Source organism: Dendrobates tinctorius, unplaced genomic scaffold (genome assembly GCF_039654945.1).
Source record: "Dendrobates tinctorius isolate UK_male_01 unplaced genomic scaffold, ASM3965494v1 ptg000154l, whole genome shotgun sequence".
Classification (NCBI taxonomy): Eukaryota; Metazoa; Chordata; class Amphibia; order Anura; family Dendrobatidae; genus Dendrobates; species Dendrobates tinctorius.
In genome coordinates this window covers 17,321,039-17,341,627 of record NW_027361821.1, presented here as the reverse complement: position 1 = coordinate 17,341,627, position 20,589 = coordinate 17,321,039, and the positions used below count along the sequence as shown (strand labels likewise).

General features: G+C 44.2%; 1 protein-coding gene across 3 annotated transcripts; it reads right to left on the bottom strand.

Annotated features, from left to right (window-relative positions):
- Window positions 1-5,593: 5,593 nt before the first annotated feature.
- Window positions 5,594-20,020, bottom strand: VBP1 (VHL binding protein 1). Of its 3 annotated transcripts, none has more exons than XM_073547629.1 (6): window positions 19,902-20,020; window positions 18,013-18,137; window positions 17,856-17,922; window positions 11,759-11,857; window positions 7,225-7,363; window positions 5,594-6,128 (listed from the first exon to the last, which is right to left on the bottom strand). In XM_073547629.1, exons 2-6 carry the CDS (start codon window positions 18,117-18,119, stop codon window positions 6,058-6,060), a joined length of 483 nt encoding a protein of 160 aa, XP_073403730.1. In that variant the 5' UTR covers window positions 18,120-18,137; window positions 19,902-20,020; the 3' UTR covers window positions 5,594-6,057. The 3 variants fall into 3 exon arrangements, with proteins under 3 accessions (XP_073403730.1, XP_073403729.1, XP_073403731.1); XM_073547628.1 differs by having other exon boundaries at window positions 19,849-20,003; XM_073547630.1 differs by lacking the exon at window positions 11,759-11,857 and having other exon boundaries at window positions 19,849-20,003.
- Window positions 20,021-20,589: the final 569 nt, after the last annotated feature.

The window sequence follows — 20,589 nt, the reverse complement described above, 5'->3', positions numbered from 1 at the left end:
CAAGTGGAAAAATAGTATGATGGTAATGGGAAGCATTAAGTGTTCTGACTTGCCTAATACTTGTGGGTTTGATTCTAGTTAACTCTATTTTTATAACATTTTAATATGTAGTGATTATAGGTTTCATATACTTTTTCAAATTAAAGATTGATTGTTTAGATGTTTACTGTGTTTTTATCAGAGATTAGATCTTGATATAAAGTTATTGTGACTGGTGTATGACATTTTGACATTGTAGGAGGCGTTTCCACAGGAAGTGATGTCTGTTGTTTGTAATTGTGATGTCATGAAGGCTTTGTATAAAACCACTGCTGTAAACAGATACTTGAAATCCTTTGGCCCTGAGGAAGAGGCCGATTTGCCACAAAACGCGTCAGCACAATAAAGCTTTGAAGAATAATCCTGTCCTTGTGTGGTCAGCGCGGATACATTGAACAACAAGATCTATGGGCTAGACACAGATCTCCCTGAGAGGGTCTCTGGTGGTTTGTACTTCTTCCCCTATATGATGTTGATCAATCACAAACACTATAAAATAGAGGCGAAAGAAGAACACGCCCAACCATAGAAGTGTTTGTAATGAGAAAGCCCTTCTCTGCTGTACTGCCTCTTGTCACACACTGACTGCTGTGATGAAAGCTCCTGACACTATGTAGTGACACTGCTCTGCAGTGAGAGCAGACTGACTGATTACAATTCTTGCACTGAGAAACCTGCTCTATGCCATTGTGGAGAGTATTCTTCCCTGTGCATGTTGTTGCCTGCGTATGATTGAGTAATGTCAAATAGTGGCAGCCGTACCCACCCCAAGAGGCAGACTCTTGCCCATAGATCTTAACAGCGCATTTAAATGTTAAGAAAACATGGATTTACTTTGAGTAAAGCCCCCGTTACACACTGCGATATCGCTAGCAATATCGCTGTAAAGTCACCGATTTTGTGACGTTGCAGCGATATCGCAGCGATATCGCTACATGTGATACTTACCTCCGACCGGCTCCCCCGCTTGTTATCGCTGATCGCGCGAGAAGCTGCTGGACCATTCCTCGTCGGCCACTTCCTGCGGCGCTTCCTGCTGTGATGACTAGCAACACGTGGAGCCGGGCGGGAGGACGCAGGATCGCCGCGTCTGACAGGTAAGTAGCGACCCCCGTCCCCTGTGTGGCAGCTCACTAGCGACCACCTAGCGATGCACCAGCGATCCTGACCGCGTCATATCGCTGGTCGGGATCGCTGGTCCATCGCTAGGTGTAACGGTACCCTAACACATTGAATTAATATCTTAATCTGTGATCCAATCAACTTACTAGGACCTACATGCCCATATAGACGGGTTGGAGGGGGAGGTCAGTTGATCCTACTGACAGTCTCTTTAAAAGAGAGATGACAGGAGAGCAGACAGATCCTCTTGATCTACTGTTGCTAACCACTTATTCAACCCCCACTGCAATATAGGTTCCATTGTAAACTTTCAGCTGTTTGTTTTTTTCTGCAAACAAGAACATTTTAAATATCTCAACACAACTACATTAAAAGTTCTCTCTAAAAATTCAAGCTGAAATGCCCTTTTAATGACTTTCAGTCTGAGAATTATTCATCTCCCTATTGACCAGCATCTTTAGTAGCTAGTAGAGCCCCTTTAGCTATTATGACCTAGAATAATTGAATAGTAGAGTTGGAAGGGACCTCCTGGGCCATCTGGTCCAACCCCCTGCTCAAAGCAGGATTCACTAAATCATCCCAGACAGATGTCTGTCCACCCTCTGAAGACTTCCATTGAAGAACTCACCACCTCTCGTGGCAGCCTGTTCCACTCATTGATCACCCTGTCAAAAAGTTCTAATATCTAATCTGTCTCCTCCCATTCAGTTTCATCCCATTGCTTCTAGTCTTTCCTTGTGCAAATGAGAATAAAGATGATCCTTTTATAATGTGACAGCCCTTCAGATAGTTGTAGACAGCTATTAAATCTTCTCTTTTGCAAGCTAAACATTCCCAAATCCTGCAACCTTTCCTCATAAGACAGGGTTTGCAGACCGGTCACCATTCTGGTCGCTCTTTTCTGAACTTGCTCCAGTTTGTTGATGTCTTTTTTAAAATGTGGTGCCCAAAACTAGACACAGTATTCCAGATGAGGTCTGACCAAAGAGGAGTAGAGGGCAATAACGACCACGTGATCTAGACTGTATGCTTCTGTTAATACATCCTAGAATTGCATTTGCCTTTTTTGCTGCTGCATCACACTGTTGACTCATATTCAGTCTGTGATCTATTAGTATACCCAAGTCTTTTTCACATGTGCTGTTGCTTAGCCCTATTCCTTCCATTCTGTATATGCTTTTCTCATTTCTATTGCCCAGATGTAGTACTTTGCATTTTTCCCTGTTAAAAACCATTCTGTTAGTTGCTGCCTACTGCTCCAGTTTATTTATATCTTTTTGAATCCTCTCTCTCTTCTCTAGTATTAGCTATCCCTCCTAGCTTTGTGTCATCAGCAAATTTAATGTTTACCCTCAATTCCTTCATCTAAATTATTGATAAAGATGTTGAACAATACAAGGCCCAGGACAGAGCCCTGTGGTACCCCACTTGAGACATCTTCCAACTGGATGTGCAGCCATTTACGACCTCTCTTTGAGTCCGATCACTAAGGGTACCGTTACACCTAGCGATGCAACAGCGATATGACGCGGTCAGGATCGCTGGTGCATCGCTAGGTGGTCGCTAGTGAGCTGCCACACAGGCAGATCTCACCAGCGACATCGCAGGGGTCGGGGATAGCTACTTACCTGTCAGACGTGGCGATCCTGTGTCCTCCCGCCCACGTCCACGCTCGTCGGCGCCACAGGAAGTCCAGCAGGAAGTGGCCGACGAGAAATGGTCCAGGAGCTTCTCGCGCGATCAGCGATAATCAGCGGGGGAGCCGGTTGGAGCCAAGTATCACATGCAGCGATATCGCTAGCAATATCGCTGCAACGTCACAAAACCGGTGACTTTACAGCGATATTGCTAGCGATATCGCAGTGTGTAACGGGGGCTTAAGCCAGTTATGAATCCACCTAACAGTTCCCTTGTCCATTCCATACTTAGTTATTTTTTCAATAAGGATTGTGTGAGATACTACAGCATTTCCCCGATCCACCCAATCAGTGATTCCGTCATAGAAGGAAATTAAGTTAGTCTGACATGACTTATTAGTTACAAACCCATGCTGACTCTGGCTAATCACTTCATTCTTATCCAGGTACTTACATACATGTTGTTTAATAATTTGTTCAAAGATCTTTCCTGGTATAGAAGTCAGACTCACCAGACTATAGATCCCTGGGTCAACTTTCTTCCCCTTTTTGAAGATAGGAACATTTGCTCTTCTCCAGTCTTCTGAGACTTCTCCTGCTCGCCAAGAATTTTCAAACATTATGGAGAGTGGTTCAAAATTTTTTTTCTGCTATCTCCTTCAGTACCTGCTGCAAGGGTGATTTACAGCCGGACACCATATCCTAGCAGCGTTCCTAAAGGCCCTTAGCTTATTCCTCACGGTCAATGTCTTCCAGTTCACTAATTTTTTTTGGATTTGTGCACTGCAAATGCCCTTCAACTCCCAAGAATTTTGAGCGTCAATAGACCTTCTATGTTCAACTGCCTCTATCTTTCCCTTCACACCCTGCAGGTTTTCAATGCCACAGGAAGCAAAGCAATGAAAAATCACTGAGCCACCACTGTGCTTCACTGTAGGCAGGATTTTATTCAAAGTATATGCTTCATTTTTCTTCTGTTAGAAATATAGCTGATCCATTGACCCCAAAAAGAGATACTGCTGTGTTTCATTGCTCCACAGAGCACAATCCTAAAGCCTCTGTGGCTAGTGTATACGGTTTTGAGAATATTTGGGGCCAACTATATACTTTTGGGTCAGGAGAGGTGATCATCATGCAGTCTGGGTATGAAGACCTCACTGTATTGTATGTGTCTTATTGTGAATACCAACGCCTCAGTGCCTTCTGCCACCAAATTTCATTGCAGGCCGTTTAGTTACTCAAAGGATTTTTAGCACTTATCTCCTTAAAGAATCCAAGGGTGGCCACTGATCCCTTCCACTTGCTGCCATGGCGTAGTGTAACCGGTATTACTTCCAACTATTTCTAGGAACATAAAATGTCTTTGCTCTCTATTTGTATCAGTCCCCTGGTTTGCGCAAGACAATGAGGTAAAAAAAATGCTCCTTCACCAGGCAAGATTTTTAAGCACAATTAAAAATCATTGTTCACAGTAGCATATCATCCTATGTAAACAGAACATGTGCTGCCTTGAACATCATGCTATATGTGATTGGAACTATCGTTAGTCTGTTTAATAAAAAAAAAAAAAAAAAAAAAGAAGAAGACCATTAAACCAACACCAATGCACCTACTAATAGCAAGTGAATAGTTGTATACTACCTGTAATGGTCACATCTAGATGGGCCATAACCGTATTTTGCACATACAAACATTTTAGTCAAACAACTTGCCCGGCCTTTCACGAGGTTCCCCGACAATTACCTGCAGCAGGTGTACTACGGATATCAGATCTTTAAGCATGTGCACTTAGGTGCCAGTGGTCTAACCCATGGATACCCAAGCTGCTGCAATGTCCTGTATATGGGGGTAAGCACCAGAGAATCAGAAGAACTATATAACATTTCTTATTTGGGGTGTTTGATAATATTATTACACCTACTGCATACAGTATCTACATAGGATTTTGGAGATGAGAATACCCCTTTAAAGTGAACCTGTCAGCAGTTTGAGCCAATATAAGATACAGCCACTGCCTTTCAGGGCTTATCTACAGCATTGTATAATGCTGTAGATAAAACTTATTTTTCTTATGCTCATCTGCTGGGGCGGTCCGGTCCGATGGGTGTCGCAGGTCCGGCGGGTGTCGCAGGTCCGGCGTCTCCCATCTTTTTGCGGTGCCTCTCTGACTTTTCCTGGCACCTGTGCACTGCAGTACATTGGTCTGCCCTACACAGGAGCATGATGCTCAGAACAGTGGCATCACAAGAAGATGGGAGGCGCCGGACCCAGATCTGCGACACCCATCGGACCGGACCACCCCAGCAGGTGAGCAAAATAAAACTTATTTTTCTTATCTTTCAGGTCAAACAGGGGGCTTATCTACAGCATTATACCTTTAAGCCTCAAAGCTGCTCAAGTAAGTTGGAAGAATAAAAAGAACATGTGAGAAATGGAAATATCTACCAAGACTTATCTTTCTAAATGGAATCAGTCAATAGTTTTGTGAATTTAGGGATAGACTGCATAGACCAGATGATTTGCAGCTTTCCAACATATATATATTAGAAAAGATCTGTCAATTAACTGGGGAAGGAACTCCATCAGACAAATCGGGTCTCTTCCTAAATTCCTTTGGCTGCTTGTAAAGCATACAGAATTGCAAGCCTTGTTTTCAGACAATTTGGCTAACACCTGACGGGTTCAGTACAAGAGAGAAGCATACACGTCAGCCACATTTCTGCGCAGGTGAACATTACACCAAATAAGAATGAAAACATGAAACAAATGAAATTAGATTGTCCCAGGCGGCCATCAACAGATCACAATACATTTATTTAAAACTGTTCGCTTCCCAGATTGAAATTAAATAGGTTTTTTGGTAACATCACACTAGAAAGGGAATCACATCATAAAAAGCCCGTTTTGTAACAATGATTACAGTCCAGCAAACCAGATGGCACTTAGTGGATTTATTTTATTAGCACTCTCCAAGTGTTTAGTATACAAAACGTGTGGATATTTTTCTGCATATTATGTACATTTTATTATGCATTAGGAGGGCACAGGAGCAGCCGATAATGCCTCTCCATCCATTGTTAGATTGGCATAAAACAAGGGCATGCATGTAATGGGGCTATATGAATAAATAAGGAAAAAGTGCCTGCTTTAAGGGAGAGGAGGGCAGATCCACAACTAAATGTCCATCCCAAGTGCTCAAATGAAAACTGGGAGTTTATCTAAAACAATCTGTGTCTGGAAATATTTAAAAGAGGCACAGCTATGCTTTACTTTTAGAGACGCCGTCCTTGTTTCTTCGTTTTACATCCCAGTTATAAACCCTAGCCATATCTGAAACGTGGGTTAAAGAAAGAACAATGATTTCTGTTACCGGTTTACCGAACACCCAAATTACACTTCAGGAATGGTATGACCACGTAAATCAACGGTCACATCTATATCTACAGACCGTGCTGTGCAAAAATTTTAGGCAGGAAAGGAAGACTGCTGCAAATAACGCTTAAAAAATATAGAAGTGCAAAATCAGCTCACCACAAGCCGCAGGTGATGTCAGTAAGATCCTGGCAATGGTGAGCAGGTGTCTCTGACAAATAAAGCCTGTTTCACACATCCGTTATTCCCCATCAGTCAAAACCCGCCGTTTTGCAAAAAAAAACGGATCCGCCATTTTGCTTGGCGGATCCGTTTTTTTCCCCCATTGAGTTGCATTACCGGCGGATCTTGACGGATGGCCATCCATTGGATCTGTTTTTTTGCGGATCCGCCAAAATTTTGGCGTCCGCCAACATGCCTGGACGGACAATGCAACGTTTCTTTCGGGCGGCCGGATCCGCATTTTACATTGCGCATGCCCGGAGGATTTGCCTCGGCCGCAAATTTAACCCTAAACCCTGTTCTGGCGGCTGAAAAAAATTCTCTATCTGGAGTCTCCCTGTCATGTGGCGTTACATTGCATGTTTCAACTCAACTACATTAACAACCAATACTTGCAATGTCACAATGCTGCCATAGTGAGAGGACCATCGGTAATGTACGTGCACTACGACTCCACCCAAACAAGTGGCCCCTATTGTCATGATCAGTAGCAGTCAGACACCTAGCTGTAATACATTTATCACGGGATAGTTGTCTAAAAAATATAAAATAAAAAAATTGCTTTTAAAAAGGAAAATAAATGCTCCTCTATACGTGAAATAGACAAAAATGAGTACTCACTCCTCCCTGGGTCCCACGCGCCAACACTGCTCAAAATTCAGTGTTTTGGCTACACTGGTGACCTCACTTTGACAGGGTGCAACACCACTGCAGCCAATCACTGAGCACATAGGGTCCGCCATCGCAGACACATTGGTGTTTGGCTTCTATTGAACCAGTAAAGAGAAGAAAATTTCCAAAACAATGCATAGCAACACCTTGAAAAGGATACTGACTTCAGTGGTGGTGAACTGGTCCCGGAGGAAGTCTAGGTCCTCTTCTGTCGATTCAAGACTTCTTGTGGCTGCAGACAAATTCTTTTCTAGTAAAGCCTGAGCATCATCAATATCATACTCAAGCATTACATTGGCCTAGGAATCAAAGAGATGATTACAATGTTCCCCCTAAGAAAATCTAGACATTGAGTTGGACATTTACAATAGATACATTAAAATTAATATTTCTGGGTCCTACTAACCAAATAAATAAGGATAACCACGTCACTTCGGGACAAATTGGTGCTCTAGTGGGATCCTATCCAGTGATACAATCCAATATGAAACTTCACACTCAAAAGTTGAAGAGTGGAATAATTTTATTAGGCAATATGCAATCCAGAATATTATAGACATTTTTTTTTATCTCAATCGTAGACCTTCAGCTTTACTGGAAATAACATACATGGGAGTCAAATGAGAACAATACCATATGTCAGTGTCCAAATAAAAAAAAAAAAAAAAAAATATTGCAAAAATGAAAGAACCCAAAAATAAGAGTCAAACAAATCCACATTTTTTTGGGAGAAAACAAGCAAAAAAAAAAAAAAAATAAAAAAAAAAAAAAAAAAATGGAAGCATCCCATCAATAAGATTTAGAAGTTTAAAGAAAAAGCCTGTGGATGAAAGGGACAAGGTATCCAGTGATAGCAGAAAGTCTCATACCAATGTATGTACAGTGATGGAAAAAACAGAAAAGGTAAGTAAAATCAGAGTTGGGAGTCCAAAATTGTTGATTGTTTTTCCTTTTATTCGATCTTACAATTTTCTTATTTGGACAGTATGACATTTGACCAATAGGTATGTGTTATTTCCAGTACTGATGAAAGTCTGTTATTTAGACCGAAACTTCTAAAATATTCTGGATCGCATAATAGCAAACATTATTCCACTTAATGAGTGCCAAGATTCATATTGAACTTTACAGCAGTACTCATATGGCACCATCCATGTATGTGGGTAGTAATCGGCTAAAGCAAATGAATAGTCCGCTGCACAGACTGTATTGAATATTGCTGAGGAGAGTCACGTGGCCCCTTCTTACTGGTGGGGAACAGAGGCTAAAGACCTCTACCACTCACACATTCATAGCCAATCCTAATAAGTCATTAAACTTTAGGTCAAGATAATTTTTACCCGACACCACGTCTAGATGACTAACATTTGTCTTTATGAAGGCCAAAACATTCAGGAGTTTAGAGAAGTGTAACCAAAGGAAACGAGGCAGAAATTTGGGTTCCTCCTAGACGCTCAAAAATAAAATTAGAACCATGCTCTCACTTCTATCTGCAAAACGAGAAACTGCATAGAAATAAAACCTTTCCATGGTGTAAGGCTGTGTGCACACGCTGCGGATTTTGCTGCGGTTCCGCAGCGGTCCCGCAGCAGTTTCCCTATGGGAATCAAAAACCGCAATGCAGACAGTGTGGAATTTTCTGCGCGGATTATCTGCGGTTTTCAATCCGCAGAAAGAATTGACATGTCAATTCTTTCTGCGGATTCCGCTGCGGTTTGCCATCTCCATTGAGGAGATGAAAACCGCAGGGCAATCCGCAGGTCTTTTGACCTGCGGTTTCACCTGCGGATTTTACAAAATCCACGCGGATGAATCCGCACCTAATCCGCAGCGTGTGCACACAGCCTAAGACTACAAAGTAATTTTTATCATAGGTACACTTCAACTGTGAGGGGCAGAATCTCAAAACTAAAAAACAAACAAACAAAAAACCACAGAAGAGTCACATTGTATGATTTTTAAATCATTAAATTAGTATTTGATCACCAGTAAAAATTCTGGCTCTCATAGACCTGTTAGTTTTTCTTTAAGAATCCCTCCTACTCTGCACTTATTACCTGTATTAAGTCCACCTGTGTGAACTTGCTACCTGTATAAAAGACACCTGCCAAAACACAATCACATTCCAACCTTTCCACCATGGCCAAGACCAAAGAGCTGTCCAAGGACACCAGGGACAAAATTGTAGACCTGAACAAGGCTAGAATGAACTACAGGACAACAGGCAAGCAGCTTGGTGAGAAGGCAACAACTGTTGGCACAATTAGAAAATGGAAGAAACACAAGATGACTGTCAATCTTCTTCGGTCTGGGGCTCCATGCAAAATCTTGCCTCATGGGGTGAGGATGATTCTGAGAAAAGTCAGGAATCAGCCCAGAACTACATGGGAGGACCTGGTCAATTGCCTGAAGTACTGTTAGTAACACACTATGCTGTCATACATTAAAATCCTGTAGGGTAGGGAAGGTTCCCCTTCTCACTCCAGCACATGTCCAGCCTGTTTGAAGTTCACCAATGACCATCTGGATGATCCAGAGGCGGCATGGAAGAAGGTCAATGTGGTCAGATGAGAACGAAATAGAACTTTTTGGCAGCAACTCCACTCGCCGTGTTTGGCGCAAGAAGGACGAGTACAACCCCAAGAACACTGTTAAAAACCGTGAAGCATGATGCAAAGGGGCCAGGAAGACTGAATCGTATTGAAGAGAGGATAGATGGGGTCATGTATCGTGAGATTTTGGCCAACAACCTCCTTCCCACAGTAAGAGCATTGAAAATGGGTCATGGCTGGGTCTTCCAGCATGGCAATAACACAAAACATACAGCCAGGGCAACTAGGGAGTGGCTCCGTAAGAAGCATTTCAAGGTCCGGCAGTGGCCTAGCCTGTCTCCAGACCTGAATCCAATAGAAAAATATTTAGAGGGAGCTGAAACTCACTGTTGACAAGCGACAGCCCAGAAACAAAAAAAAAAAAAAAAAAAAAAAAAAAAAAAAAAAAACCTGCTGCAGTGTGCGCAAACTTGGTCAAGAACTATAGGAAACAACTGACCTCTAACTGCAAACAAAGGTTTCTGTACCAAATATTAAGTTCTGTTTTCTATTTTATCAAATACATATTTAATGCAATAAAATGCAAATTACATAATCATACAATGATTTTCTGGATTTTTTTTTTTTTTTTTTTTTTTTTAAGATTCTGTCTCTCACGGTTGAAGTGTACCTTCAATAAAAGTTACAGACCTCTCCATTATTTGTAGGTGGGAAAACGGAAGCTGGATGAGAACCTTTTGTTAATAAATATTATGCATAATATTATAGAAAAGTCGCCTTTCAGAATCTCCTCGACAGTGGAGAGATCTGTCACTCAACTGGACCGAGGAGAAGTCGGCCGGGGCCCACAATAGACTAGTCCGGTCTCTCCCTATAGCCGAACTGTCGTTTCAAAGACAAATTTTCTCTTAAAGACTGCAGTGTTTCATTGATACCTGGGTGCAATCACCAAGATAGGTTCTGATTCATGCTGCATTTGTATTAAGTGGCATGAAGGTAGTCACAGGTTCCATTTATAAGGGAATCTCATCAGGCTTTTGCCATGTAACTGACAGCAGCATAATGTAGAGATGGAGACCCTGATGTCTCACTTATTGGGCTGTTTGATGTACAGGGTGGGCCATTTATATGGATACACCTAGATAAAATGGGAATGGTTGGTGATAACTTCCTGTTTGTGGCACATTAGTATATGGGAGGGGGGAACTTGTCAAGATGGGTGGTGACCATGGCGGCCATTTTGAAGTCGTCCATTTTAGATCCAACTATTTTTATCAGTGGGAAGAGGGACATGTGACACATCAAGCTTATTGAGAATTTCACAAGAAAAACAAATGGCGTCCTTGGTTTTAGTGTATCTTTATTCTTTCATGAGTTTACAAGTTTCTCTTTGTTTACAGCCATTGATATGTTGCAGAGGTTAACACGTGAGGAGCGGATAGAAATTGTGTTGATGTCTGGTGAACGCAGTACCCGAGTCATTGCAGCAGATTTCAATGCAAGACACCCTACGCAAGAAAACTGTCACCATTCCCATTTTATTTAGGTGTATCCATATAAATGGCCCACCTAAAAAAGTTTGCCTCATCACTGAACATAATGTTCTGGGTAAACTGAGGGTCCTGTTCCAATTTTAGTTTTGCCCATCCTGCAAATTCAGCGTGCCGATCTGGGTCACCAACCATTCCCATTTTATTTAGGTGTATCCATATAAATGGGCCACCCTGTAGTTTTGATAAAATACCCATTTAATCAGCAGGAGATTATCACTAAAGGACTAGTAAACCTGCTGCCATGTAGTCCTCCATATTCATGAGCTCTGTAAAACTCCGCCCCCACCACTGATTGGCAGTTTTCTGCCTATGAACAGTGTACACAGAAAACTGCCACTCAGTGGTGGGGGCGGAGTTATACAGAGCTCTGCTAGATCTGCAACAGATAAAAAGGTAATCAAAAAGGACAGCATACAGTCCAGTAAATGACTTAGCTGGAATCGGGTTTCTGACACTCAGAGAAAATTGCAGAGACCCGGTGACAGATGTCCATTAAGTAAACAGTTACAGCTTGTCATTAATTTAAATTACATTGATATGACAAAGTCCTCCGCTTGGCATTGATATACATTTAAATTGTTAAACTCACCCCAAGCCACAAGCAGACTTTGTCTGTTGGTGGCACTGATGCTTTACAATACAGATTATCTACCAGCAAAAACCTTGTTTCCATTGGTTCAGTAGTACCCTGTGTAGTAAGAGGTGGATAATTATAAGGCAAATAAATACATACACAATAATAATAAATAATAATACTTTATTTTTATATAGCGCTAACATATTCCGCAGCGCTTTACAGTCTGCACATATTTTCATCACTGTCCCTGATGGGGCTCACAATCTAAATTCCCAATCAGTATGTTTTTTGGAGTGTGGGAGGAAACCCACGCAAACATGGGGAGAACATACAAACTCCTTGCAGATGTTGTCCTTGGTGGGACTCGAACCCAGGACTCCACTGAGCCACCGTGCCACAATCCTGTTCTTCCTCTGGCAAAAGTTCTTGGACCAAATATAAAAAGACTCCTAAGGCTAAAAGCTCTTTCACACAAGCCAATGATCAATCAGCTGTCAATGGAGCAGAAGGCACATCTGCTAGATGAAGAGATTGAGTTCTAAATAAACATGCACATGTTTTTGCTTTAAAACGCTATGGTATTGTTACTATACACCCAGAGGTCGCATTAACGCCTGTCTGGGCGAAAAAACGCCTTCAGATTAGTACGATACGTCCACGGGACGCATCGTTCTAAGCTACAGTGGCAGCGAGTTGGACCGATTACCCTGGTGACGTCAGCAGCGGAAGGACCGCGGCCGTCCATAGTATACATTACACAGCTTGAAAAAGTTACTCAGAAACAACTGTTGCATCTTACAGTATAGGGCGCTGTGTGACTGAAATTCCACAGTCTCTGCTCCAATGAGAGCACGGAGTATCAGGCAGCGCACCAATGACTGCAGGGATGAGGGGCGTGGCTTAGAGTGTGCGGCCGGGTGAATGAAGCTGAGCATAGTGTGGGTTGCGAGGCGGGACTCTCTAGTACAAAGGATGGGTCCCGGGGACTTTATGCTGGTGTAGCGGTGGCGCGCACGGGAAAAAGGGGACACCCGGCTTTCGGGGTGCAGATTACCGGGGTCCCGAACATGGGTAACGCGAAGAGTGCGGGGGGAGCCCCCGGAACCTCGTTATTACCCCTGAAAGTTCCGATGCCGGACCCGGGGGAGCTGGAGGAGAGGTTCGCTCTGGTCTTGGTAAGTTGTGAAGTGACTTTCTTATGTAGACGTAGACGGGACAAAAGACGGGATGTGTCCGCGGCGATCTGTGCACATGGGGGGCAGTGCCCGCAGAAGTGTCCGGGGTGTGGGGTGATGGAGGAAGGGGAGCCCCGGTTACTCCGCACTGGGAGCTGCACCCGGACGACTTATATGGGGGAGTCTCACACTGGGACTAGTGGCAGCTTACTGCGGCTGGCCAGGAGCTTGGGGCTGTCTGGTTGGCGATGCCCCAGGGGTGAGGGCTGTCGGGTTGGCGATTCCCCAGGGGTGAGGGCTGACTGACTGTGGATGCCAGGTGTAAGGGTTGACTGGTTGCTGATGCCCAGGCTATGACCCTTGCAGGGACAATTTGTGATTGTTCATGTGGTCACACAGTTTACCAAGTTGTTGAATCTTAGAAGATCAGTATTTGATACCAGCGACATTTTTCCTGAAATTTTCTGGCGACCGTCCTGATTTCTCCTGTGCTTGGCATGCTTCACACCTGTCTGTGGGCATCCAATAGAATGTGACGTCTTGTCACAAGGAAGAGCAAACCACCATTACTGTGAGCCAATGTGGCTTAAGCCTTGATGGCCCCGTTGTACACCGTGTACCCCTGCCCACAGAGGTCGCATTAACGCCTGTCTGGGCGTCTGACGCACAGGAAGGCGAAAAAACGCCTTCAGATTAGTACGATACGTCCACGGGACGCATCGTTCTAAGCTACAGTGGCAGCGAGTTGGACGGAGCTGGGGAAAGGACAGTATCAGATGTTGCGGAGCGACACACGTCATCGCGGCGCGCCCTCTGTGCTTGTCTCTCAGCGGGTGGTAGCGTGCAGCAGCGGCCGTACGGACACGTGACCCGCACGACTGACGTCATCGCGGCGCGCTCTCTCTGTGCATCTCAGCGTGTGTAGCATCAGTCGGCCTCTCCGCGGCCAATGGCAGCCGGGGGCAGGGCTGGCTGTGCGTTATTGGCGGCATGACGTGGGCGTCACTCGTACGGTGGTCAGCACTATTATGGAGATGGGGGTACAGTATACGTACTCCTCCGTGGTGAAAAATATTGGGAGGAGTATTTTTACTCCTATGAAAAATATGTAGCGCGACCTCTGTATACACCATTATTCAATAAAGTAAATAACTAAAAACTGCATTCTGACGCCAACTGTGTTACAGCGATTTATTCAGTTTTTCTGCAAAAAAAAAAACAAAAAAAAAAAAACACTGGTCATCTGAACTAGCACATTGCCCTGTGTAAACAGTTCAGCTGACAACAATATGAATGCTCTATGTTTTGAAGGGGCTCATTTTAAAGGGACTGTCCAGGCTTGGGATAAAAGTTTGCTTCACTACGAATACTGACTCAATTGTGACGGTATGCAGGCAGTCACAATTTTTTAGTATTCCCGGTGTGATTGGACGGTCACTTGACCACATGTATATGATATGTACACTTGCAGTCTAGACATGTTCAGCTTCTCAGAAGCTGGAATAGACCACTCGGCATGTGACTAAGTATGCAATTCACATACATGCAGCCATGTGACCACCCACTCACAATACTGAACAATTGCGACAGTGGGCGCCCCACACGCTGTCACGCATAGGATGTCTGCAGTCATTGAATTACTGCAAACTTTCTCTTTAAAGACTGGTCTGACCACATACAGTTTGCACACCCCTCTAATGAGTTGCAATCACTTATGAATAGCCAATTAGACTCATCATACGCAAAAGTCTTCCCATGTGAATAAACTGATTAAAAAAAAAAATCTGGAGTTAGGACATGCTGTCCTGCAATCAGCTCTAGTAGCACCAATATGCCATAAATACTTGCTGAGTGGTTGTTTTTTTTTTACCCCCAGAGCTTTGTTCAGCTTTGCGTTTTCGTTTATCGCTCCCCTTCTTCCCAGAGCCATAACTTTTTTTATTCTTCCATCATTGTGGCCGTGTGAGGGCTTGTATTTTGTGGGATGAGTTGTACTTTTGAATGACACCATTGGATTTACCATGTTGTGTACTACAAAATTGGAAAAAAATTGCAACTGCGGTGAAATTGCAAAAAAAAGTTCAATCGCACGCTTGTGTTTTTTTTTTTTTTTTTTTTTACTTGGCTCACTAAATGCTAAAAGTGACCTGCCATTATGATTCTCCAGGTCATTATGAGTTCAGAGACCCCAAAATGTCTAGGTTCTTTTTTTACCTACAGTGCCTACAAGTAGTATTCAACCCCCTGCAGATTTAGCAGGTTTGATAAGATGCAAATAAGTTAGAGCCTTCAAACAAGAGCAGGATTTATTAACAGATGCATAAATCTTAAAAAACAAAAAATTATGTGGCTCAGTTAAATTTTAATAAATTTTAAACATAAAAGTGTGGGTCAATTATTATTCAACCCCTAGGTTTAATATTTTGTGGAATAACCCTTGTTTGCAATTACAGCTAATAATCGTCTTTTATAAGACCTGATTAGGCCGGCACAGGTCTCTGGAGTTATATTGGCCCACTCCTCCATGCAGATCTTCTCCAAGTTATCTAGGTTCTTTAGGTGTCTCATGTGGACTTTAATCTTGAGCTCCTTCCACAAGTTTTCAATTGGGTTAAGGTCAGGAGACTGACTAGGCCACTGCAACACCTTGATTTTTTCCCTCTCGAACCAGGCCTTGGTTTTCTTGGCTGTGTGCTTTGGGTCGTTGTCTTGTTGGAAGATGAAATGACGACCCATCTTAAGATTCTTGATGGAGGAGCGGAGGTTCTTGGCCAAAATCTCCAGGTAGGCCGTGCTATCCATCTTCCCATGGATGCGGACCAGATGGCTAGGCCCCTTGGCTGAGAAACAGCCCCACAGCATGATGCTGCCACCACCATGCTTGACTGTAGGGATGGTATTCTTGGGGTTGTATGCAGTGCCATCCAGTCTCCAAACGTCACGTGTGTGGTTGGCACCAAAGATCTCGATCTTGGTCTCATCAGACCAGAGAACCTTGAACCAGTCTGTCTCAGAGTCCTCCAAGTGATCATGAGCAAACTGTAGACGAGCCTTGACATGATGCTTTGAAAGTAAAGGTACCTTACGGGCTCGTCTGGAACGGAGATCATTGCGGTGGAGTACGTTACTTATGGTATTGACTGAAACCAATGTCCCCACTGCCATGAGATCTTCCCGGGGCTCCTTCCTTGTTGTCCTTGGGTTAGCCTTGACTCTTCGGACAAGCCTGGCCTCGGCATGGGAGGAAACTTTCAAAGGCTGTCCAGGCCGTGGAAGGCTAACAGTAGTTCCATAAGCCTTCCACTTCCGGATGATGCTCGCAACAGTGGAGACAGGTAGGCCCAACTTCTTGGAAAGGGTTTTGTACCCCTTGCCAGCCCTGTGACCCTCCACGATCTTGTCTCTGATGGCCTTGGAATGCTCCTTTGTCTTTCCCATGTTGACCATGTATGAGTGCTGTTCAGAAGTTTGGGGAGGGTCTTAAATAGTCAGAAAAGGCTGGAAAAAGAGATAATTAATCCAAACATGTGAAGCTCATTGTTCTTTGTGCCTGAAATACTTCCTAATACTTTAGGGGAACCAAACAGAATTCTGGTGGTTTGAGGGGTTGAATAATAAATGACCCTCTGAATAAACTTTTCACAATTTAAAAAAAAATTAAACAAAGAAATAACATTCTTTTTTGCTGCAGTGCATTTCACACTTCCAGGCTGATCTACAGTCCAAATGTCACAATGCCAAGTTAATTCCGAATGTGTAAACCTGCTAAATCTGCAGGGGGTTGAATACTACTTGTAGGCACTGTAGGTGGAGCAAAAAAAAAAAAATCCAAACAAAAAAAAAAAAAAAAAAAAAAAAAAAAAAAAATTTGCGCCGTTTTCCGAGACCTGTAGCGTCTCCATTTTTTGTGATCTCAGGTTGGGTGAGGGCTTACTTTTTGCACACCGAGCTGACGTTTTTAATACCATTTTCATGCAGAAACGATAGCCTGTTATTGCATTTTAATGCAATGTTGCCGCAACCAAGAAAAAAAGAAAAAAAAAAAATTCTGGCGTTTTGCCTTTTTTTCCTCGCTACGCCGTTTAGCGATCAGGTTAATCCTGTTTTTTTGCTGATAGATCAGGTGATTCTGAACGCGGCGATACCAAATATGTGTATGTTTGATTTTTTTTTATTGTTTTATTTTGAATGGGGCGAAAAAGGGAGTGATTTGAACTTTTATATTTAATTTTTAATTTTTTTTTTTTTTAAACTTTTGGCATGATTTAATAGTCTCCACCGGAGACTAGAAGCTGCCACTACCCGATCGGCTCTGCTAAATAGAGGCGATGAACAGTTCGCCTCTATGTAGTAGAATTAGTCACTTTTTATGAGCATCGACCACTGGGTGGCGCTCACAGCAAGCCGGCACTGACAACCATAGAGGTCTCTAGGAAATCTCCGGTTGTCATGCCGACACTGGTGATTCGCGATTACGTGAAGTGGGTCACCGGTGGGCAGATTTCCGGCACGCTTCCCGGAAATGCTTGTTAAATGCCGCTGTCAGCGTTTGACAGCGGCATTTAACAGGTTAATAGCCACGGGTAGATCGAAATTCCACCCGCGGCTATTGCAGGCACTTGTCAGCTGTTCAAAACAGCTGACACGTGCCGGGAAAAATGTGGGATCACATCAAAGGGAGGGAGTCCGACATCGGCGTACTATTCCACCCGATGTTGGAAAGGGGTTAATACTACTGGGCACAGCTTACAGCACACCTGAATTACTTCAGAACAGGAGGGAAACATTCCCACATGTAACTTCCATATGCCCGACTCAGAAGGTACCAGCTCATGGCAACAGCTGAACTTTTAATATGGAATCGTACAACAAACTCAGAAATTCTACAGACCCTACAATAACCGCTGCACACAAAGAGAGCAATGTTACATTACCCTTTTCTTCTGCATGTGCTTTAAAATTTCTAGCGTCTGTTTAATTTCTGGGATCTGGTTTTTCAGCCTAGAGAAAAAAAAAAAAACATTTCAGAAGTCACGTTCTGTGTTATAGTAATAGGAACATAAGATACACGAGTATCAAGTGAGCACTTGCCTCCTCTTCTTCTGACAAAGGTTTAATTCCATAAACTTATATTTCTGGTACTGTTCATCTAGCCTCTTGAGCACTACATCAGCCGTCTCATTTTCAGATTTCTTCATAAAGGAATCCACATCTTCCTATGGGAACACATATTGTATTAACATTGCACGAAAACATTTCCATCAATAAATGACATCTCATACATAATACGGCAGGGAAGCTGCATTATCTTACGTAAGGGGTGTTTTCCACATTAGGAAAACCCTATAACAATCTGTCCTGGAAGGGTTTATGGATGTCGGATGAAGGGACCCCAGCTCAGAACCTGCATTAGCTCAGCCAAACCACATACATAAGAGTCACCCACTTATTAGCTATAAGCCATGGGATACTGCACCACGCCTCCTGCAGGGGATCATTGGGACATTTACACGCGATGATATCAACTAGCCCTTCATTTAGAGACTGTAATGTCCAAATTAAAAGCCTCCTTTTAAAGTACATCTTTAACACTCACAACTTTAATTATTTTTTTTATCTTCACACTTTCATCTTTTCTTCCAAAAGCCATAAGTTTGTCTTTCATTTACATTTTCTGTAGACAGAAATATGAGGATTTTTTTTTTCCCTTGGGGGGGGGGGGGGGGGGGGGGGAATGGGGATACAAGCTGAAGACGAGTGCAAAATTGTATTTACAGAACTGTCCAACAATATTCCATCTATGTAGATGGGAGACCCCTTTGATAATGTTAATAACTTGACTTTTTACTGTATTTTCTTTAGTCTGACTGTAGTACTGTACCATATATTTATTGCAGACAGTATAAAAGACAGTGAACGGGCCTTCAGCAGGTCATTGTCTGCCATGGCAGCCCACCTAGCTCTGGTCGCTGCCGATAGGGGCAGGTGATAGCCGAGTTACACAGCCAGCATTGGTGCCTATTAGTGATGAGCGAGTGTACTCGTTGCTCAGGTGATCTCCGAGTATCTTGGCGTGCTCAGAGATTTAGTTTTAGTCATCTCAGCTGCATGATTTGTGGCTGCTAGACAGCCTGAATACATGGGAGGATTGCCTGTTTGTTAGGGAATCCCCACATGTATTCAGGCTGTCTAGCAGTCGCTAATCATGCAGCTGAGACGACGAAAACTAAATCTCCAAGCACGCCAAAATACTCGGAGGACACCCAAGTATGCTCAGGAAAACCCCTGCAACGAGTATACGCGCTCATCACCAGTGCCTACTCCATAAGCCCGTACCACGGCATATTACATCATCGAGTGAGAAGGGTTTAGACAGCGCTCTCTATCAGGATAAGGGACCACTGAACTATAAGTAAACATGCGCATCTTCTGGAGCTACTAGGGGGTGACCTGTGACAAGTGATCGCTTTGGTTAGTTGGTCTTTGATCACTCAGCAAGAGGTGCAGTCAGAAAAAGCTAGCCACCACAGCAGCTCTGGGGTGGTCCACAGGGCTCTTCTCTGCCCAATCACACAGGACCACCAGGAGCTACATCAGTGATCGGTGGCCTCCGGGTGGGGCAGAAGACCACCTCACACCCGATGGCATCTGAGGCTCTTCTGATTAGATGGGTCACACAGCCGCTAGGCGGCGCCTCAGGGCTCACAGTTTCCACCGACTCTAGGCAGCAGCCATGCTCCCAGGGAGAGGCCGTGCGGGCAGAGTGCCCGGGTCTTTAGGCCACATAAGACTGACTGTGGGGGCCACGCGTGCCCGTACAGGGCGGAGCAGCTCCCTGCAGCAGGGGGCGAGCTAGCGCCACAACTCCGCCACGGACGGACACAGCCTCGGCCCGCTGCTCTGCACGGAGCCCGCCACCCGTCCTACCACAAACACGGCCTCGGGGATGCTCAGGTGCCCCTTCTTTATACCGGCCTCACCACCGCCTTCGTTGGCCTTCGCCATCTTGGAAGCTGTGCGTGCTTTGCGTCAACGAGCTTTATTACTACGAGGACGTGCAAACTAACGCCACGCCTCTAAAAGCGCTGATTGGCTGAGAAACGTGAGCGGGTCACCATGGCGATAGGACCTAACAGATCTGCCGGGCGGTGTAGTCCTGCAGCTGCGCCGTGGCAGGCGAGTGCAGACGCTGAGCAGGAGCATAGTGGGGACGGCCACCACCAGGAAACGGAGCCTGTGCTGATGACAGGAGGCAGTGGGAATTATTCCATAATCACCATCCATTGCGGGAGGCTCCGCCCACAATTGCGTCACTTCCTGGTCCTGGATGCTGCCTACTCACTAAGCCACTGCCAGGGCAGGCACACCCTGTGAGCGGGGCCGCGGAAGGACATTGACAGCGCCGCAGGGGCGGGAAACTGCTGTGTACTGGGGACTAGTGTCAGTAGTGCAGTCTGTCTGAGGAATCATTCTGTGCGCCAAAATTAAGGGAAAAAGCAAAAGAGAACACATTTGACTCATTCCTTCTTGAGTGTGGAGCTTGTGTGGGCCGCCTCTGCTCTGTCTAGGGTCTCTGGAGGTAGAGGATCAGGTAGTCAGTGGGTGTCTGGTCTGTAATTGGGGTAATCTGGTCCAGGGATCAGTATTGGTGGGGGGGGATCTGTATTA